This window comes from Polypterus senegalus, chromosome 17, assembly GCF_016835505.1.
Source record: "Polypterus senegalus isolate Bchr_013 chromosome 17, ASM1683550v1, whole genome shotgun sequence".
NCBI lineage: Eukaryota > Metazoa > Chordata > Cladistia > Polypteriformes > Polypteridae > Polypterus > Polypterus senegalus.
Window position 1 is genome coordinate 60,497,544 of NC_053170.1, and position 16,934 is coordinate 60,514,477.

Genomic DNA, 16,934 nt, shown 5'->3' on the forward strand with positions numbered 1-16,934 from the left:
GTGCAAAGGACTCAAGGTCTGAGCATTCAACACATGAGTCTGCCTTATCACGTTTTCCTTTAGCTTACATCTGAACGCCATAACAAAAGGAGCCAAGAAATCAAGTTGCACAAGGGGCGTTGAAGGGGCTAAAGGTTTGTGTATAATAAAGTGTTGACTGTTACATTTTATAATGATATTAAATTACGCATTCTAGGGGTATAAAACTGGACCCCACCCAACAGACGGGGTTCAGAAGAGCCCTGACGCTGTCATGTATATTTGATTGTCTGCTTTTCTGAAACTCTTCTCACCGTGACTCTGAAAATAAAGCTGCTTTATAACCGCACCTGCTGTCGGGTCTGAGATTTCGTCCACAGTTTTGGCCAAGCGTGGGGCAGGAGACGCCAGACGGCTCCTCGTGCAGGATCGTCCAGAGGACCGTGGTGGAGCCGATTCCGGCCGGATCGGGTCCAGCTTCGGTAAATGTAGGATTGGCCTGCCTTGGGCGTTTCCTGCGTGGGGAGTCCCTGACCTCCTCCTAGCCGATCTGAGGCACGACTTGACGGCATTTCCATGCAGGTGGATGGAGTCACGGTGAGTAGATCGGGGGATTCCTGTTAGTTTGACTGGTGTGCTGGAAGTAATATGAATATAGAAGGAAAAGGAATAAAAAGCATATGCAAAATAAAGAATAAGAAAGCATACTGTATGGAAAATACATAGGAGTGTTCTAAGGGCTCACGGAAAGTGACTTGGGACCCTACGGAAAACGGCACAGTGTGAATGTTAGCTAGTCACCCTGTGGAAAGGATTAGAAAAGGCGAGTGGCACGCTCCTATAATAATTTGAGGAACGGGGGTGAAAGGGCGTATTTAGAGAATGTGTGTCTAAATAAACGGGAGGTCGAGTTTTTCATCTGCTGTCTGGTCATACTCTTGTTTCAACGGGTTGCTAAGGTGACGGAGACAATACCCTGGCAGATTGACGCATACAAACCGTCTGATGAAGGGATCGGGTAAAACCTCCATATCCTGGACTCCACGGGGCGTATTGATGTAGGATTCTGCTGATGCAAATAACGGACACGAAGTCACCTGAAGCTGTAATCCGGGAATAGGAGCGGACGGCGGGTGGAACGGGGTTTATCGAGGGCTGAGTCACTTTCTGCTGAGATCCTGCCACTCACTATGGGAAAAACAATCAGTAGCCAGTCAAACAGTCCCCCAAGAGTCCTAAAAAACCTAACGTTAGAAGGATTATTTTCGGGGGATCGCCAGGCTCCTAGTGCGCTGTCGGGATCGAAAGGCGGGTCCCTAGAAAGCTCATTGAAAAGAAGACAGGATTAAAAAGCATGTAGGAGGTGGAATAAGGACAGTGGAGGTGGATGGCCAGTGGAAGGAACTGGAGATATGAATTAGAAAAATACTGTGCAGAAATACACAGGGTTGTTGTAATGGAGGTCCTTATCGGATGGATATTTATGACAGATGGGAATTGGTTATTAAAGACCCTACATTGGAAGCGGCACAAAAACGGAATGAGCTTTTAGTTGCTGAACTTAAGAATAGAAAGGAAAAAGAACAGCTGCTTATAGCTTTACAGAAAGTGTAGGCTGATACGGGACCCCAGTCTGAAGGAAGGAGGAGAAGGAGTGATAAAAAAAAAAAAAAACTTTTATATCCAGTGCTTCTTCCCAACACTTTACCCACAACCCTTCCACTGCCACATTCACTCATTGCCCCAACGGCTCCTGTGGTTACCGATGCCCCAGTTACTGATGATTTCTTTGATGAACAATATCAATGCGACCCTCCTAACTTACAGATCCTGATGATGAGACTGACGGCCACTTGTTAGGGGCTATGGGAGGCTTTCTAACTCACACAAAAGCCCTCCATTTCACAACGTGCTAGAACCAAAACCCTCAGAGATAAGACCCCTGAAAACCTTTAGCACCCACATTTTCATGCCCTTTAATTGAGGTTCCTAACCCCCGACACGATCCCACACTGCCCCAGGAAACGATAACCCCACTACTGTAATGATACACGTAACTGAGATATTCAAGAGCTGAAAGACGTAGTGTCCAATTGCCTGATCGTAAGGTAATCGGTGGGTTGAAGTTTGTGGAACAGGTGCAGCAACTAGACAACATATATAACCCAGTGCGGCCGAGTGGACCCAAGTGCTACGCAGAAAGTTGGGGACTACTTTGGCTACTGTCAATTATGGGCAGCATAACCAGTGGCAGTGGAATGAGGCATTGCCTCGTGGACAAAATAATGAGGGTCTCTTTCCTTGCCAAATGGGAATCTGTGAAAACTGCAATAGCTGCAAAATATAAAAGGGCACCGACTGATACCTTTTCAGCTGCCAAACAAAAGAAAGATGAGACAGTAGATGAATGGGCACACCACATTCAGGACTTGATGACAAACCATTCTGGCTTAGAAGCCCAGATGACCGTGTCAAGGCAGCAGTTCCTCCTTTTCTGTCAGGACTCAGAAGTGATATTCAAAATAAAGTACGCACGTCCTGTATTTGGATGGGAAAGTGCCACTTTTGATGAAGTTAAAAAAAAGACACGCGGAGCATGCTGAACGACAGACTAAACAAAAAGAGTCAGACACTCAGACCAAGTTAATCGCGGCACAAATGAATTATTATGCAGGTGGAGCTCAGGCAGGGGGAGAGGACGTGAAAGACGTGGATTTTCCGAGAACAGGGGCAAGCCGGGGAGAGGTAGTGGATTTTACTTCCTAATCCGAATTCTTCGTCTGCTCAGCCGCCTCTCCCCTCAGATCAAGCACCTACACATCTTGCCTGTTACGATGGGACACTTCTGCAGCAATTGCCCACATCAGCTTCTTCCCCCCCTTCCTTACCTGAACCTGAGGATATTCCTTTCACAGGGACCCCCAGCCACTCTTTTCAGTTGCCTTTGCTCACTTGCCATGGGACACAGATCCTTTATTGACTTTGCTGAATGGCACTGAAACTGCTTTTCTAATCTGCCTCGAACGATACACTGACTGTTCTTAGTGCTTCTGGACAACCACATTTTTACTGGTGTCTAAACCTCTTCGAGTTCAGCTTCATTCCAGTGGTTCCACTTTGATGCACCGTTTTTGTTAAATCAGCTCTGCCCTGTTAATCTGTTCAGGAAGGGATGATGACTAAGCTCTCCCTCTCTATTTCTCTAACCAAACGAGGGTTTTACTGTTCTATTCCTAAATTCCTGTGCCAAACCTCCCCACACTAAGCCCTCTTTTGCAGCCTGGACCCTGAACATCTCCTCACACACCATTCTTCTAAAGCCCTACACTCTTATATTCTTTTCCCCACTTGCAAGTCCCCAACACCCTCCACTGCACTGCCCAGTACTTCCCTTCTGAAGTGGACACACCTTGGTTAGAATCTTTTCTCTTTCAGGTACTAGCCCAGAGACCCTCCATATCCCTTGCATTTTTTTTCTCATGCACACACAGCTGCTGCTGTCAGTGCACTTCACATATTCCCAAAGCGTTTTCTATTTAGGAGGTTCGGTTCCCCATGTTTTTCTTTAGCCAATTATAGCACGTTCACTGAGTTGAAATTGGGGATTGGGTGGAACAATGTTTCAATAGGACGGACTGGCTACATGTTGCTTCGGGTATCTTTGATACCTCAGATCATTTGATAACTAAGTTTGTGCTTCAAAATGATTTTTTAGTACATCATGCATTGTGCCGTCTTCCCTTTCTGATTTTTCATTGCAAACCGCCTCTCCACTTGGCTTTCCTCACTTCCCGATGCACTTTGGTCCCAGGGGAAAATGATTATGGAAGGATAGCACACTGTGAGCCACTGGTGATTTACCCAAAAATCCTCCTTCTGCCCGCATCGCTCCCAGTATCCTCTGTCTCCAGCAGCAGAGGCTGGCATCTCCGCCGTACATTCCGATCTCGTGAAATGTGGAGCAGTCATTCAAGTTAAATACTCTCCAGTCAACTCCCCCGTTTTACCTGTTTAAAAGGCTGACGGTTCATGGCGTTTTTGTTTAAGATCTTCGACACGTAAATTCTGCAGTTTTCCCTAGGGCACCTATTGTTACTAATCCTTCCACTATTCTTTCTACGATACCCTCGTCCGCCTGTTATTTCTCTGTTATTGACTTTGCTAATGCTTATTTTTGTATTCCTTTGCACCCGACTCTCAATTCTGGTTTGCCTTTACTTTCCAAAACCGCCGTTGGACATGGACCGTTATGCCTCAGGGATATATTGTAGCCCTTGTGTATTGGATAAGCTCTTGCTCAAAATTTAAAAGGCTTTTGGCGGAAAAGACAGTGTATTGATACAGTATGTGGAATGTTGTGTAGTACTACGAAGCAGATTGTGCACGGGATACTCAGCAATTGTTATTATTTAGCAGAAAATGGCCACAAAGTTTCTAAAACAAAACTGCAGTTAATTCAAACAACTGTGAAATATTCAGGTCATGACATTTCTTGTGAAACAAGAGCTCTCTCTCTCTAGCGATCGTATAAACACCATTCAAAATCTTCCTAGACCAAGACATGTTACAAAGCAACAGGTTGTGTCTGTATTAGGCATTATAGGATACTGCCGGCAATGGATTTTAAACTTCAATGAAAGAGCACAGCTTTTGCAAACTTTAGCGGTCACCCCTGATCTCCCCCTTTCTGGTCAGGTGGCATGGAATGATCAAGCTGGGAAGGCTCTATGTGACTTAAAAAAAAAATGCCCTACTGTTTTGCATGCGTTGGGACTGTTGACTATCTCGTCCATTCACTCTGTTTGTGGACGAAAAGGGGATATATGAATGCATTTTTACACAACTCCATGGAGAAAAACAAAGGCTTAGCCTATTTTTGAAAAATTGGATCCAGTGGCTGTGGGACTTCCAACCTGTCTCAGAGCTGTAGCAGCCACAACAGAGGCCGTGCTAGCCAGTACAGATATAGTGCTCATGAGGCCCCTAGTGGTAAAAGTGCCTCACGCCGTCACTCCATTTTAGTACAGGCTAAAACCTCACATCTCACTACTGCTAGGGAAATACACTACCAAAATATACTCTGTACATTGTCAAACGTTACCATAGAAAGGTGCTCCACCTTAAATCCAGCTACATTGCTTCCAACTGAAAATCAAGGGGACATCAGCTGTCATGATAAAATAACTAAGGTTATAAAACCTAGACCAGACCTACAGGAAACACCCTTAGGAACAGGAGAGATAATTTTTGTGGATGGATGTTCTTTATGATTGGAAAATGGAACACCTTCAACCAGCTATGCAGTGGTCAAAGGTGACCACCTGCTGGAAGCAAACCGAATTTCTTCAAGTTTAAGCGCAGGCAGCTGAGTTGATAGCTCTCACCCGAGCTTGTCAGTTGTCAGAGGGAAAAATTGTAACTATCTATACTGATTCTAGATATGCTTTTGGAGTCTGCCATGATCATGGGGCATTATGGAAACTCAGGGATTCAAGACCAGTACTGGCAAGCCCATTCAACATAAAAAACTAAAAGAATCCCTCTTAGAGGCCATAACGAAACCATCAAAGCTAGCGATCGTTAAATGTCAAGCTCACACAGGAAAACAGGATCCTGTCAGCAAAGGAAACAAATTAGCTGATCATTTTGCTAAACGGGCTGCGTATAATAACACACCAATCTTTTATTCCAACAGAGAAATGACCAGGACACTGATAATCAAATTATTTCTTTACAGAATGCAGCCACGGACACAGAGAGAGAAAATGGTCCAAAGAAGGGTCCCTCTCTGATGGAGTCTGGACCCATAAGCAAACTAACAAACCTTTCCTCCCAAAAGCTTCTTTCCCAGGTATGGAAAAATCGCCCATGGCCTAGACCATGCTGGAAAAGACGCCATGGTTCAAGATGTTGAAAAATATTGGGAAGCTGTAGGTTTCTCTACATATGCAGAGCAGTTCTGCAGGTGCTGTGCATTATGTCAAAAGTTTAATGTAGGAAAGGGCACCCAGGTAAGTCCCGCCATTACACCTAACCTAATGGGTCCATTCGAACACCTTCAAATGGACTTCATTGAATTAACACCATCAAAGGGGTACCGATACTGTTAAGTAATTGTTGATGTGTTCTCCCGATGGGTGGAAGCTTTCCCTTCCAAACATGCAGATGCCAAACCTGTGGCAAAAGCTTTGATAAAGGAAATCATTCCTAGATGGGGAATACCACAGAAATTACAAACTGATAATGGCACCCACTAAATTCCATTATAAATGAATTAACCACCTGGCTCCAGATAAATGTGCATCATTATTGCAAATACCACCCCCAGAGTGGAGGTATTGTGGAACGATGCAATGGTACCTTGCAATCTAAATTGGCTAAAATCTGTGAGCAAACAAATTTAACTTGGCCTGATGCTCTGCCTCTGGCCTTGATGGGATTAAAGGGAAGAACACATTGGCAGTTAGGGCTGTCGCCATTCGAAATTCTGACCGGATGGACCATGCCAGTCGGCATGGTCATAGGTAATGTTACACTGCATACTGTGGACAATGATCTTCTTTCCAGTCTTACAGGTCTCCGAGCTTCTCTGAAGGAAGTCCACGAGCAGGTGAATCAGGCCTGGAGAACTAGTCCTCCATCAAAGGACTCCCCGATTCCATTAGGAACCTGGATTCTGGCTAGAGATACTCGAAGGAAACATTGGCATCACCCTCGGTGGAGAGGACCGTTCCAAGTTCTGCTGTAGACACCACATGCTGTTAAAGTTGAGGGACTGCCTGCTTGGATTCACATCTCACATTGCAAAAGATGGCACCCTTGATTGTGGTCCTACTATGTCTTTCCATCCCCTTGTCGACTGCTCTGGTCACCTTGACTTTTCCTTTCGGAATCACCACATCAGTTCAGGTGGATTTCTGTTCTATTATTGACTGTGGGACTGATCGATAAATCCAGTGGAACTGGTCTGACAAATGTGTGTGTGTAACTGTTACAAACTCTGGATTCAGAAGTAACTGTGACATGTGGGACTGGGTTTTGGCTAATACTTGAACTGATGACTGGGGTTTATCAACCCTATAAGGCCCAGAAGTATGGTCTGAAATATCGTTCTTCTATTAAAAGGACATGCCCCTCATGAACGTGTCGAATACCATTGTAACCCTTTGATCATTACTCTGAAGAACCCTTCTTTACATGATTCAGGAACCTGTATTTTAGGGGCATATGTATCTGGAATAGATCCTCTAGGGAGATTTCAAATTAAGGTTGAGAACCCTGTTACTAACACCTCCCATTTCCCCACACACACACCCCTCTCTCCTACCCCTGGTCCAAACCACCTCTTCTTCCACTTTTTTCTATTGAAATTGGGTATGGGGATCAGAACCGTTGGCTGCAATGGGTATGATATTCGGCTAGACAAGTGAATCAATCTGATTGCTATGCATGTGCTATAGCTAGGCCACATTTGGCCACTGTCCCTTTTCCTCTTTCTAACATATCTGATCCTACTGGCCTTCCTTGCCTACTTGCCCTTTTTATCTCTTCCTCTATTCCAATCGACTCTAATTACATTACACTTTCCCTTCTTTTTCCCCCTACTCTTCCCATGACTCCCCTGATGTTCCAGCCTGATGAAGGTATTTATACCTGTTTTTTTAGAAACCTCACTTCCTCTCGTGGCACAAATGTTGGTAATATCCCATCCTCTTTTTGTTTCCAAACTTTTCCGATTAATTCTTCCTCTTTAGCTTCCAAATTATCAATTTTTCTGATTACTCAGAATACTGATATTTGGTGGATGTGCCATAGGTCTAAATTGCTTGACATCCTTCCACCTGACTGGACTGGCACTTCTGCTTTAATACAATTTGTTATGCCTTTCCGACTTTTCCCTTTAACTGCCTTCCATGTGTCGACCATGTTTGGCGACATGTCAACCCCATTCTGTGGACCCTTCCCAGTTTTCCCTACATGGCCCTGGGGTGTATTTTGATTCCATTCGAGTCCCTCGTGGAGTCCCTGATAAGTTCAAGGCAAGGGACCAAGTTGTTGCCGAATTTGAGTCTATTTTTCCTCAGGTTACTATAAACAAAAATGTAGATTGGATTAATTACCTCTATTATAATCAACAAAGATTCTTAAATTTTACTAAGAAGCTGTTGAAGGTATCCATGAGCAACTTGATAAAACATCCCTCATGACCTGGCAAAATCGATTGGCTTTAGATATGCTCTTGGCTGAGAAAGGAGGCGTTTGTGCTATGTTTGGTGATGCATGCTGTACCTATATCCCTAATAATACAGCTCCTGATGGATCAATCACCCGTGCTTTAGCTGATTTGACATGAACTAGCTACTAATTCTGGCATTTCTAATCCTTGGGACAAATGGTTTATGTCCACTTTTGGGTCCTGGGGCCAATGGCTTAAATCAGTTTTCATCTCTCTTACAGTTGCTTTAATTGTTCTCCTGCTTGTAGCTTGCTGTATTGTTCCCTTGATAAGATACATTGTATCCAAGTATTTTACTGCCTCAATGGCAAAGGCTTATTTTTTACACAAAGAAAAAATGCTTCAGATCAGCACAGCCACCCCACACTCCTCCACCCACTCCACTCCATCCTCCTCTCCTACCCTTTCCTACTCAACTCTCCCTGATTAAATATTTTTGTTTGCTAAAAAAGGGGGGAATGTGGAAGACGAATGTTCTCTTCTCTCCCTTGTACTAATTCATGTCTGAGAAGTAAGCTTTACAAAACCATGTAACAGCATGCTTTGTTTTAGCAAACAGTAAAATGTTTGTGCAAAGGACTCAAGGTCTGAGCATTCCACACATGAGTCTGCCTTATCACGTTTTCCTTTAGCTTACATCTGAACGCCATAACAAAAGGAGCCAAGAAATCAAGTTGCACAAGGGGCGTTGAAGGGGCTAAAGGTTTGTGTATAATAAAGTGTTGACTGTTACATTTTATAATGATATTAAATTACGCATTCTAGGGGTATAAAACTGGACCCCACCCAACAGACGGGGTTCAGAAGAGCCCTGACGCTGTCATGTATATTTGATTGTCTGCTTTTCTGAAACTCTTCTCACCGTGACTCTGAAAATAAAGCTGCTTTATAACCGCACCTGCTGTCGGGTCTGAGATTTCGTCCACAAGAACTATACTCTTAGTCCCAAAGCCTGGTGAAAGTTGACGTTTTTGTAATGTCTTCCATCGACTTAACCAAATCTCTAAATTCAATGTTTATCCAATGCCATGAGTGAACAAACTCCTCAAGTGGCTTGGAAAGGCCTAATATTTGGCCATACTTGACATGATGAAAGGGTGCTGGAAAATTCCTTTAGTGGAATCCGCTAAGGAGAAGACCGCATTTAGCACCCCTAGCAGTAAATGGCAGTATCATGTTCTCCCATTTGGGTTTCACAGGGCACCAGCAACTTTCCAGAGTCTTGTGGATAGAATGCTCTGACCCCACAATTCTTATAGTACAACATATATGGGTGACGCTGTCATCTATACCAACACTTGGGAAGAACATGTACAGCAGGTTCATTCTATAATCCTGGCACTGAGTGATCAATCTCAAGAAAAATTATTTTGGAATGACTGATCCAAAATATTTAGGCTACTTAGTGAGTAGGAATACAGTTTGAATAAAATGTGCCAAAGTTGATGCCATCATGAAATTACCCCATCCAAAGACCAAGTATCAGGTCCAAAACATTTTGGGTTTAGTGGGGTACTACTGCCGGTTTCTCCCTCACTTCTCCATGAAGGCAGCTCCCTGGACTGATCTTACAAAGAAGTAGGTCCCTAACATGGTAGTATGGGATGCTAAAACAGAAGCTGCATTCCGTGACTTAAATCAAGCACTTACGTCAGCACCTATATTGATGACCCCTGACTTTTCTCTGCCTTTTATTTTACAGACCGGTGCTTTGTACACAGGTCTCCGTGCAGTGCCGAGCCAATGGATGGCGCTTCATAAGGAGTTGATTCCATGAGTCACCAGGTGGTTCCTGGATCTTCAGCCTTTTTGTTTCAAAGTCCTAATCATAAATGCCAATGTCGATGCTCTCTTTCGTATTCGTGACCTTATGGTTCAGGTCATCTGACTCATTAGGTCTAAGCTAAGGGGGTTGTCTTGTCACACAAGTGTGCAAAGGGGACAGTTTAAGGGCTCCGGTGATTGTAATTACCCGCCGCTCCAGGGGTTAGTGCTGGGTTCTAATGCCTGTTCTTTTTCTCCTTCTGCAAATTGGATGACTCTGACATCACTTCCAGTGTCCATCTGCCAAGACCCAATGTTTTCTGCCGGAAGGACATATAATGGAAGTGCGACCATTTTGAGATCAGTTCACTTTGGAACTCCAGTCTGAAAAGACATTCTCTGCAATTATTGTTTGTTTTTCTGCTTTTCAATTATACATGGTCATCGGGTGGTCCCAACTCTTTATCGTGGCCCATCTAATCTCTTACAATATACATATAAAAAAACAAAAAAAACTTAATTTATGGACATTTGTAAATAAACCCATTATTAACTAGATCTTCTCAAAACCTTTTTTCCAGCAAACAACAAACATATGATACACAATTGAAGCCAAAACCTTAATTTGCTGTTGGTACCTCCACAGAGAAGACAAGGAGTGCTTTAGAGTACTTTAAGATTTATGTAATTCTGCTTTTTGCACCAAGTAACTAAACTGAAAAACTAAAAAGCATTTTATCAAGGAAACTTGGGATTTTGTTTTATTTTCTTATGTATAATATATGCCCTCCAATACCTTCCTTTAATAATTTAAAAAATTAAATAAAGTTGTGTGACCAACAACTTTTGTGTTGTAATTTTTTTGTTTATTTAAAATTAAACTCAAGTACTGTTATTGATAGGACCCACACATATTACACATACATATCATTGGTGCAGATTGAAAGAGTAAGCAATTTCTAAATTAAATGAATACTAAAAATATTTAGAAATAAAGTGCAAGGAAAGTACTTTCAACACATGAGTTCAATTTTACCAAAACATATTTCAGATTAACATGATTGTGTTTTAAATATAAAAAACAAGACATACAAATCAGGACCTACCTGGCAGTTTTAGCCACTTGGGCATCTTGTTGGAATCGGTAGCATTAGGTTTTGAAGCTAGTCCATTTGGGTGAGAATTATCTGTAGTGGAGTTTTGTGCACTGGCTTCCAAGTCAGTCTCCAAAACAGGCAAAATTGTTGCTTCCGAAGCTAATGAACTAGATGATTGGGTTGGTGACCTTGGTATACAACTGAAGGGCATAAATATATTAAGAAAGAAAAAAAACACCAAAAATTAAAATTATCAACAGTAAGACATCAATAAATCCCATTTATGGATCAACTGCCACCACCCCACTGTGAACATTTAGATGAATGAGATTATGCTAGAGAGAAATAATCTGGTTACATAACACAATGCATTCTAATAAGAAAAGGCTATTAAATTAGTTTTGGCTAGTTTCTAAAAATAAAATTTAGTTTTTTCAGATGACGTCAAAGGATGAAAACATTTTCCTGTTGAATTAGCAGCAGTGAGTGGACCCTGCTGGAGTCTAGACAAGTGAACAGTGAGTAGGTATATCAACTGATTTAAGTTAAAACTTCCATAGTATTTTCAGGTTTTAGCTCTTCCAGAATATTTTGAAATATTGTACAGAAAATATGTAACCTCCATAAGTCTTTGGAGGCATAAAGTCAAAATTGTTATGTTTGCTGTATATTCAAGTAAACTGACTTTATAATGAAAAGATAAACATGGGACAACTTGGCAGAATGCGATTTTATATCAGCTTATTTTGACAAATGGTGACTTTTTTACATAGAGTTTTATGGATAAGCATTATTTAAAAATTGGTAAATAATAAAAAAAAAGGTTATCATACTTTGTTAGTTAAGTTAGAAAAGCTAATTCTTTATCAAGTGACAGGAAAACTATAGTTTTTGTATTGTGTTTCAAAACCTTGAAAATGCATTAACTTGTAAAATACTCAGACTGTGATGAGTTTCTGGTCTTGAAAGGTCCATGCTTTGTCACACATGGACAAGAAAGCACATAATAGTTCTTGCACAATGTATGAAACACTCTTCCATCATAGCCAGCACTTAGATAAAACTAGGACTAAGCTCAGGAAGAAGCTAAGGAATTGGCTCCAAGTGTCTGTCCATTAGAAGGAAGAATGTTAAATGAGGTATTACTTGTAAGCCAGTATGCGTATTGTTTTGGACCTGAACTATTCAATATTGTTCTTAATTCCCTTTTTGTGTTAAAACTTTGTTGATAGAAAATGTCTTAGTGTCTTTTAACCCAATGCCATCCAAGAGACAAGAAGCAGTTAAAACCTTACCTTCAGAGTGGTGAAAGGGGCAAAAAGAACAAAGTGGAGTGGAAAAAACATTCTAGTTTAATGGGGAATTACACTGGTGGTTTAAATGAAGGGTGAATTCAAGCTGAAACAAGACAGAGGGTGTATACTCTTTAGTATAATTCTGATAAGGACTCTCCTTTTCCTGACTTGTCGCAGAAGGGAGTAGTTAAATGAGTTTTTTTCAGAGGAAAAAGGAAAACAAGGGACCTAATCTCAAAACAATATTTAACAATATGGGAAATGGGACAAATTGCTGTCTGCTAAAAAATATGAACCTCACTTTACTGCAACACAGTAGGGCAAGTAGAGCGTAATGAGAAAGCATATGATTATCAGCATATAATACTGGGTTACCTAAGATGGTAAAAAATACCATTAAGTCCAAACCATGAGATCTTTGCAGAAATCAAGCTAGGAGATAAAGAATATCACATATTTGGACCATCAGTATAACTCAGTATATTAGTATAACTATAAGCAAAAAGAGCTGAAGAAAACAGTAATGGAACTTTGACCATCACTATAGGAGTGACAAAAATCTTTTAGGAAAGGTGGAAATACAGTGCATTATGAGAGAATGTCAGAATAGGCCATTATTAAATGAAAGAATCAGTGACCTCAACACTGCCAATACCTCCTTGAGATAAGTCAAGTACAAAGAGATGGTTACAAACCCACTTTACATGTTTTTATTATGTGCGTCATTAAACTCCTGGCCTGGGTGATTTCTTGGCTAAATTGGGAAACAGATCAATTTCTTGGTCTTCAAAAAGATAGATTACAGATTTTCTGGGATTCGTTAAAAAACTATACAAGAGTCATAAAAATGAATAAATCTAATTTATTACAGGCCAAGGACACAATGAATTCCCAATGTGAAAATATTCCACAACATCTTTCAGTGTCTGTAAAGAAACCATGATGTCTATTAAATATACCTCACCACGGCTTTTTTAAAAAAAAAAAAAAACTATGATTACTAGCCTCTGCATTTTCTTTAATACTAATAATGAAAGTACTATTTCTTCAATTCATGTTCTATAGGAATTCAATTCCTATTCACAGGGAAATTATTAATTTGGAAGACAAGGATGCAACTTAACATTCCAGTGCCTCAGTGCCTGAATGTAACCATCATGGCAGTTACCATATTCTACGTTGTATTGCAGCCTTTTTATTTATTTATTTATTCATTTTTGAACTCATTTAAATCAACGCATCATGGTCTTCTTGGATATTAAGTTGGAGTCTGTCTGTATGGCATGGTCTTCTTGGAATTAAAGTTAGGAGTCTGTCTGTCTGAATGGATGGATGCCCAGCCACTCAAGAATAAAACTACTTCATGTATGTGTAGAAGACAGTTATATTATACTTATTCTGTGTCTTCCTCCAGGAAATTGTCTTCACTGGGAAAGAAATATCAACATTACTGAATGCAAAGGTAAGTAAATTAAGGTTTTTATGTCTAGTTATGTGTAGAAATAAGTATAAATAGTATTATGAAAATCAGTTGGCACCACAGAGCTATCCTAATATGTTTCCATCTACCACTAAGAATCATGGTGTCCCATGTAGCAGGATATATTTTTGAAGGCACTGCTATAGCTTTAAGGTACCATCAGTATCTAAACCACAGCTAGAAAATATGTTTTGTACAGAAGATGCTGTAGTAAGTTTAAAATGTTGTCCAGGTTTCTTTAAGCAAAGGCCTCTAACTTGAATATATAGTTGAGCTATTACAAATACCACATGCAGCCATGGCAACTCAAAATGCTCTTTGTGATGATGCGCTCTAACCTCATCTCCATTGTGGTCTTATTTGTGTTTTTTAAAGATCTTTAAAGGTCCATAAACAATCTTCAGATGGTAAATTGTTTCCAGTAAAAAGCAAGTACAATAAACTTTCATTGTGTTTTGAGGTTCCTTCTATACTGTGGAACCATATTCCCATCACACAGTTCTTTTTTTTGTTCAGTTTTGCAAACAAATGTAATTAGTAGCCCTAACCCAAATTACAAGTTAGGTGAAAAATCAAAACTAAAATGAAATTAAAAATGCCTACTCCAAAACTTAACTAAAATAAAACAAAATGCACAAGAATGAAAATTTGCTGTTTCTATTTTTAAATAAACCAACTGAAGGTAGTGTACTATTGACAGATATTCCATCTAAGTTGTACATGTGTGCGGGGTCAAATGAAATCTCATTTTGAGAATTTTCAAAGGGAGGACTGTAAAACATCCCTTATGCCGATAATTATGAAAATTTGGTATGGAAAGCCATATAGGTAATTATTTAAAAATAGATATTAAAGTGACCTAACTAATTTGTCTTGTATTGCTCATGCTCTTTTTGTAGGTTATTTGGTACGAAGTAACTTTGACTTGTGAAACACAGCAAGGCAAACCTTGATGACCAAATATTTCAACACATGATGCTGATATGAAGATAGCATTTATGTTTGATCTCATCTAAGCTGTTAAGTTAAATTCAATTAAGTGCAATTCAGTATATTTTTGTATTGTGTTTTTCACTGAATGCAGGTGCGCAGCACTGTGACAGTTTCTCACATTAAATGCAAATACAGACTTAACATAACAATGATTACATAATGAGTACACTTAAAGAAAAATTTGTTTAAACAGACAGCAAAATAAACTTGTTTGACACTGATAGACATAAATGAAACCCAGCAATATCTGTCCAATAATTAATTGTTTAACTATGGTCAGTTGGCAATAGATGAGAAAAAAACCCAAAAAACTCCAGTCAGCAGCATCCCTGATGAAAACAAACCTCTGGAGGGTCCATGGTCAATTATAACAGAGAAAAGTAAAATATATAGTAACAGCCCTGCAGACCTAGGCCAACTGGCTCTCCACCCCATCGTGGGTGTCAAAGATATCATCAAGTTGAAAAAAATTGTAACAACCAGAATATTCTGAAAACTCGTTGATTTTTATTCACAATGATATGAAGTGTACCTGGTTTGGCATAGGAGGAAAAGTTCCTTCTTATAAAATGTGCAAACACAATATACAATAGTGTGTAAAGCATGGCAAATAATATGAACTATAGAATTTGCTACATTATGAACTTTAGTTTAGGGTAAACCTAAATATTTCTTATCCTTGCTATCTAACATTATTAAATGTGGAGAAATGCTTTTGATTGTTGGAGCATTATGTGCACTTAATTTTTGCATCCCAGGGCATGTCCTGATCTGACAGGCTAAGGAAGTTAAACCTCTTAAGTATTTAGTGCAAACTATATTGGGTCCTATTTCAGGTGTTCAAAATTCTCAAATGTATTAATCAAGTGAATCCGACAGAATTCTTCCAACTAAATAACAAAACAGATACTTGAGGACAAAAGTAAAAATTAAGGGGAAGTATATTTAAGATTGAAGTAAAGAAGCACTTCTTCATGAAAAGAGTTTTGTGAATCTGGAAATAATTATCAAATCACATAGTTGAAACAGAAAGTTTAAAATAACCTGGAAGAGATATTGGGGCAATTTACATACTAAAGAGACAAATGAGATAGACGGAATGATCTCCTTTAATCTGCCAGATTTCTTATGTTCCAAGAAGAGACCAAAACATGAGCCAGCTATGTATATATAGCCATGTTTCAGCATTCAAAAATCAAATCAATTTGCTTAAGACTTTGAGCAAGAATTAATCATTTCATTTTGAGCGCTGCACTGAGCTGTTCCACAAGATAAAATCAAATGGCTGCATTTTAAACTCTGATCATCTTGTCCCAAAAATAGAAATTCATACTGATACTTTTGAGACCAGGTTTCAGGGTTCATATTTATCAAGTGTCTCAGAATTACTCCCAGGAATTTCACTAAAAGTCACTCTAAGATAAAAATGATCCTACCTTAGAGTAGGAAATAAGAAATATTTATGAAGCATCTTAGTTGATGCTTCCCTGATCAGAGTATGAATTCACATCTGGGAATGAATGACGTTGCCATTTTACAGCACCATCTGCCATAAACTGATCCTTATGATGACTATTTTATAGTTTTCTGATATTAATGCTGAAGATTCACGACAAAGTTGACGATGATAATGATAATAATAATCAAAAAAGAAGGGAGATGTTATTAGGCAGAATACTGCACTAATTTACATGCAATTGTTGCCACTTCGAGACTTCATGCAATATTATAACAAACACTGAGATAGAAAGACCAAAATACACTCATCAACAGAGAGCAAAGTCTGATAACATCCACATTTATTTAACAATGATTGTTCCTGCCTTGTGCCCTAAGCTGGGTTATGCTCCAGCTATTTCTTGACCTCGCTCAGGATAACCTGGGTTTAGAAAATGGACGGACTGATGAATGGATGGGTGACCAACAGCATTACTTTCAAGTGAATCAGCCTTCCAGTGTTACACCAACAGAAAAGGCCTCATAAAATAACAGTTTTACTGAAACTACCTATAGCTGTTCGTACGTTTCTTCTGAACTCACCTTCGCTCTTCAGAATTCCAGCCATCTTACACTGTGCTGTGTTTCTCTTC

General features: G+C 40.0%; 1 protein-coding gene across 1 annotated transcript in view; it reads right to left on the reverse strand.

Annotated features, from left to right (window-relative positions):
- Positions 1 to 16,934, reverse strand: part of aspscr1 (ASPSCR1 tether for SLC2A4, UBX domain containing) — a 796,571-nt gene that overhangs the window by 35,112 nt on the left and 744,525 nt on the right. The window contains exon 16 of the mRNA XM_039739373.1: positions 11,086 to 11,276. Coding sequence (XP_039595307.1) covers positions 11,086 to 11,276 — 191 coding nt within the window. The remainder of the gene's footprint in view (positions 1 to 11,085; positions 11,277 to 16,934) is intronic.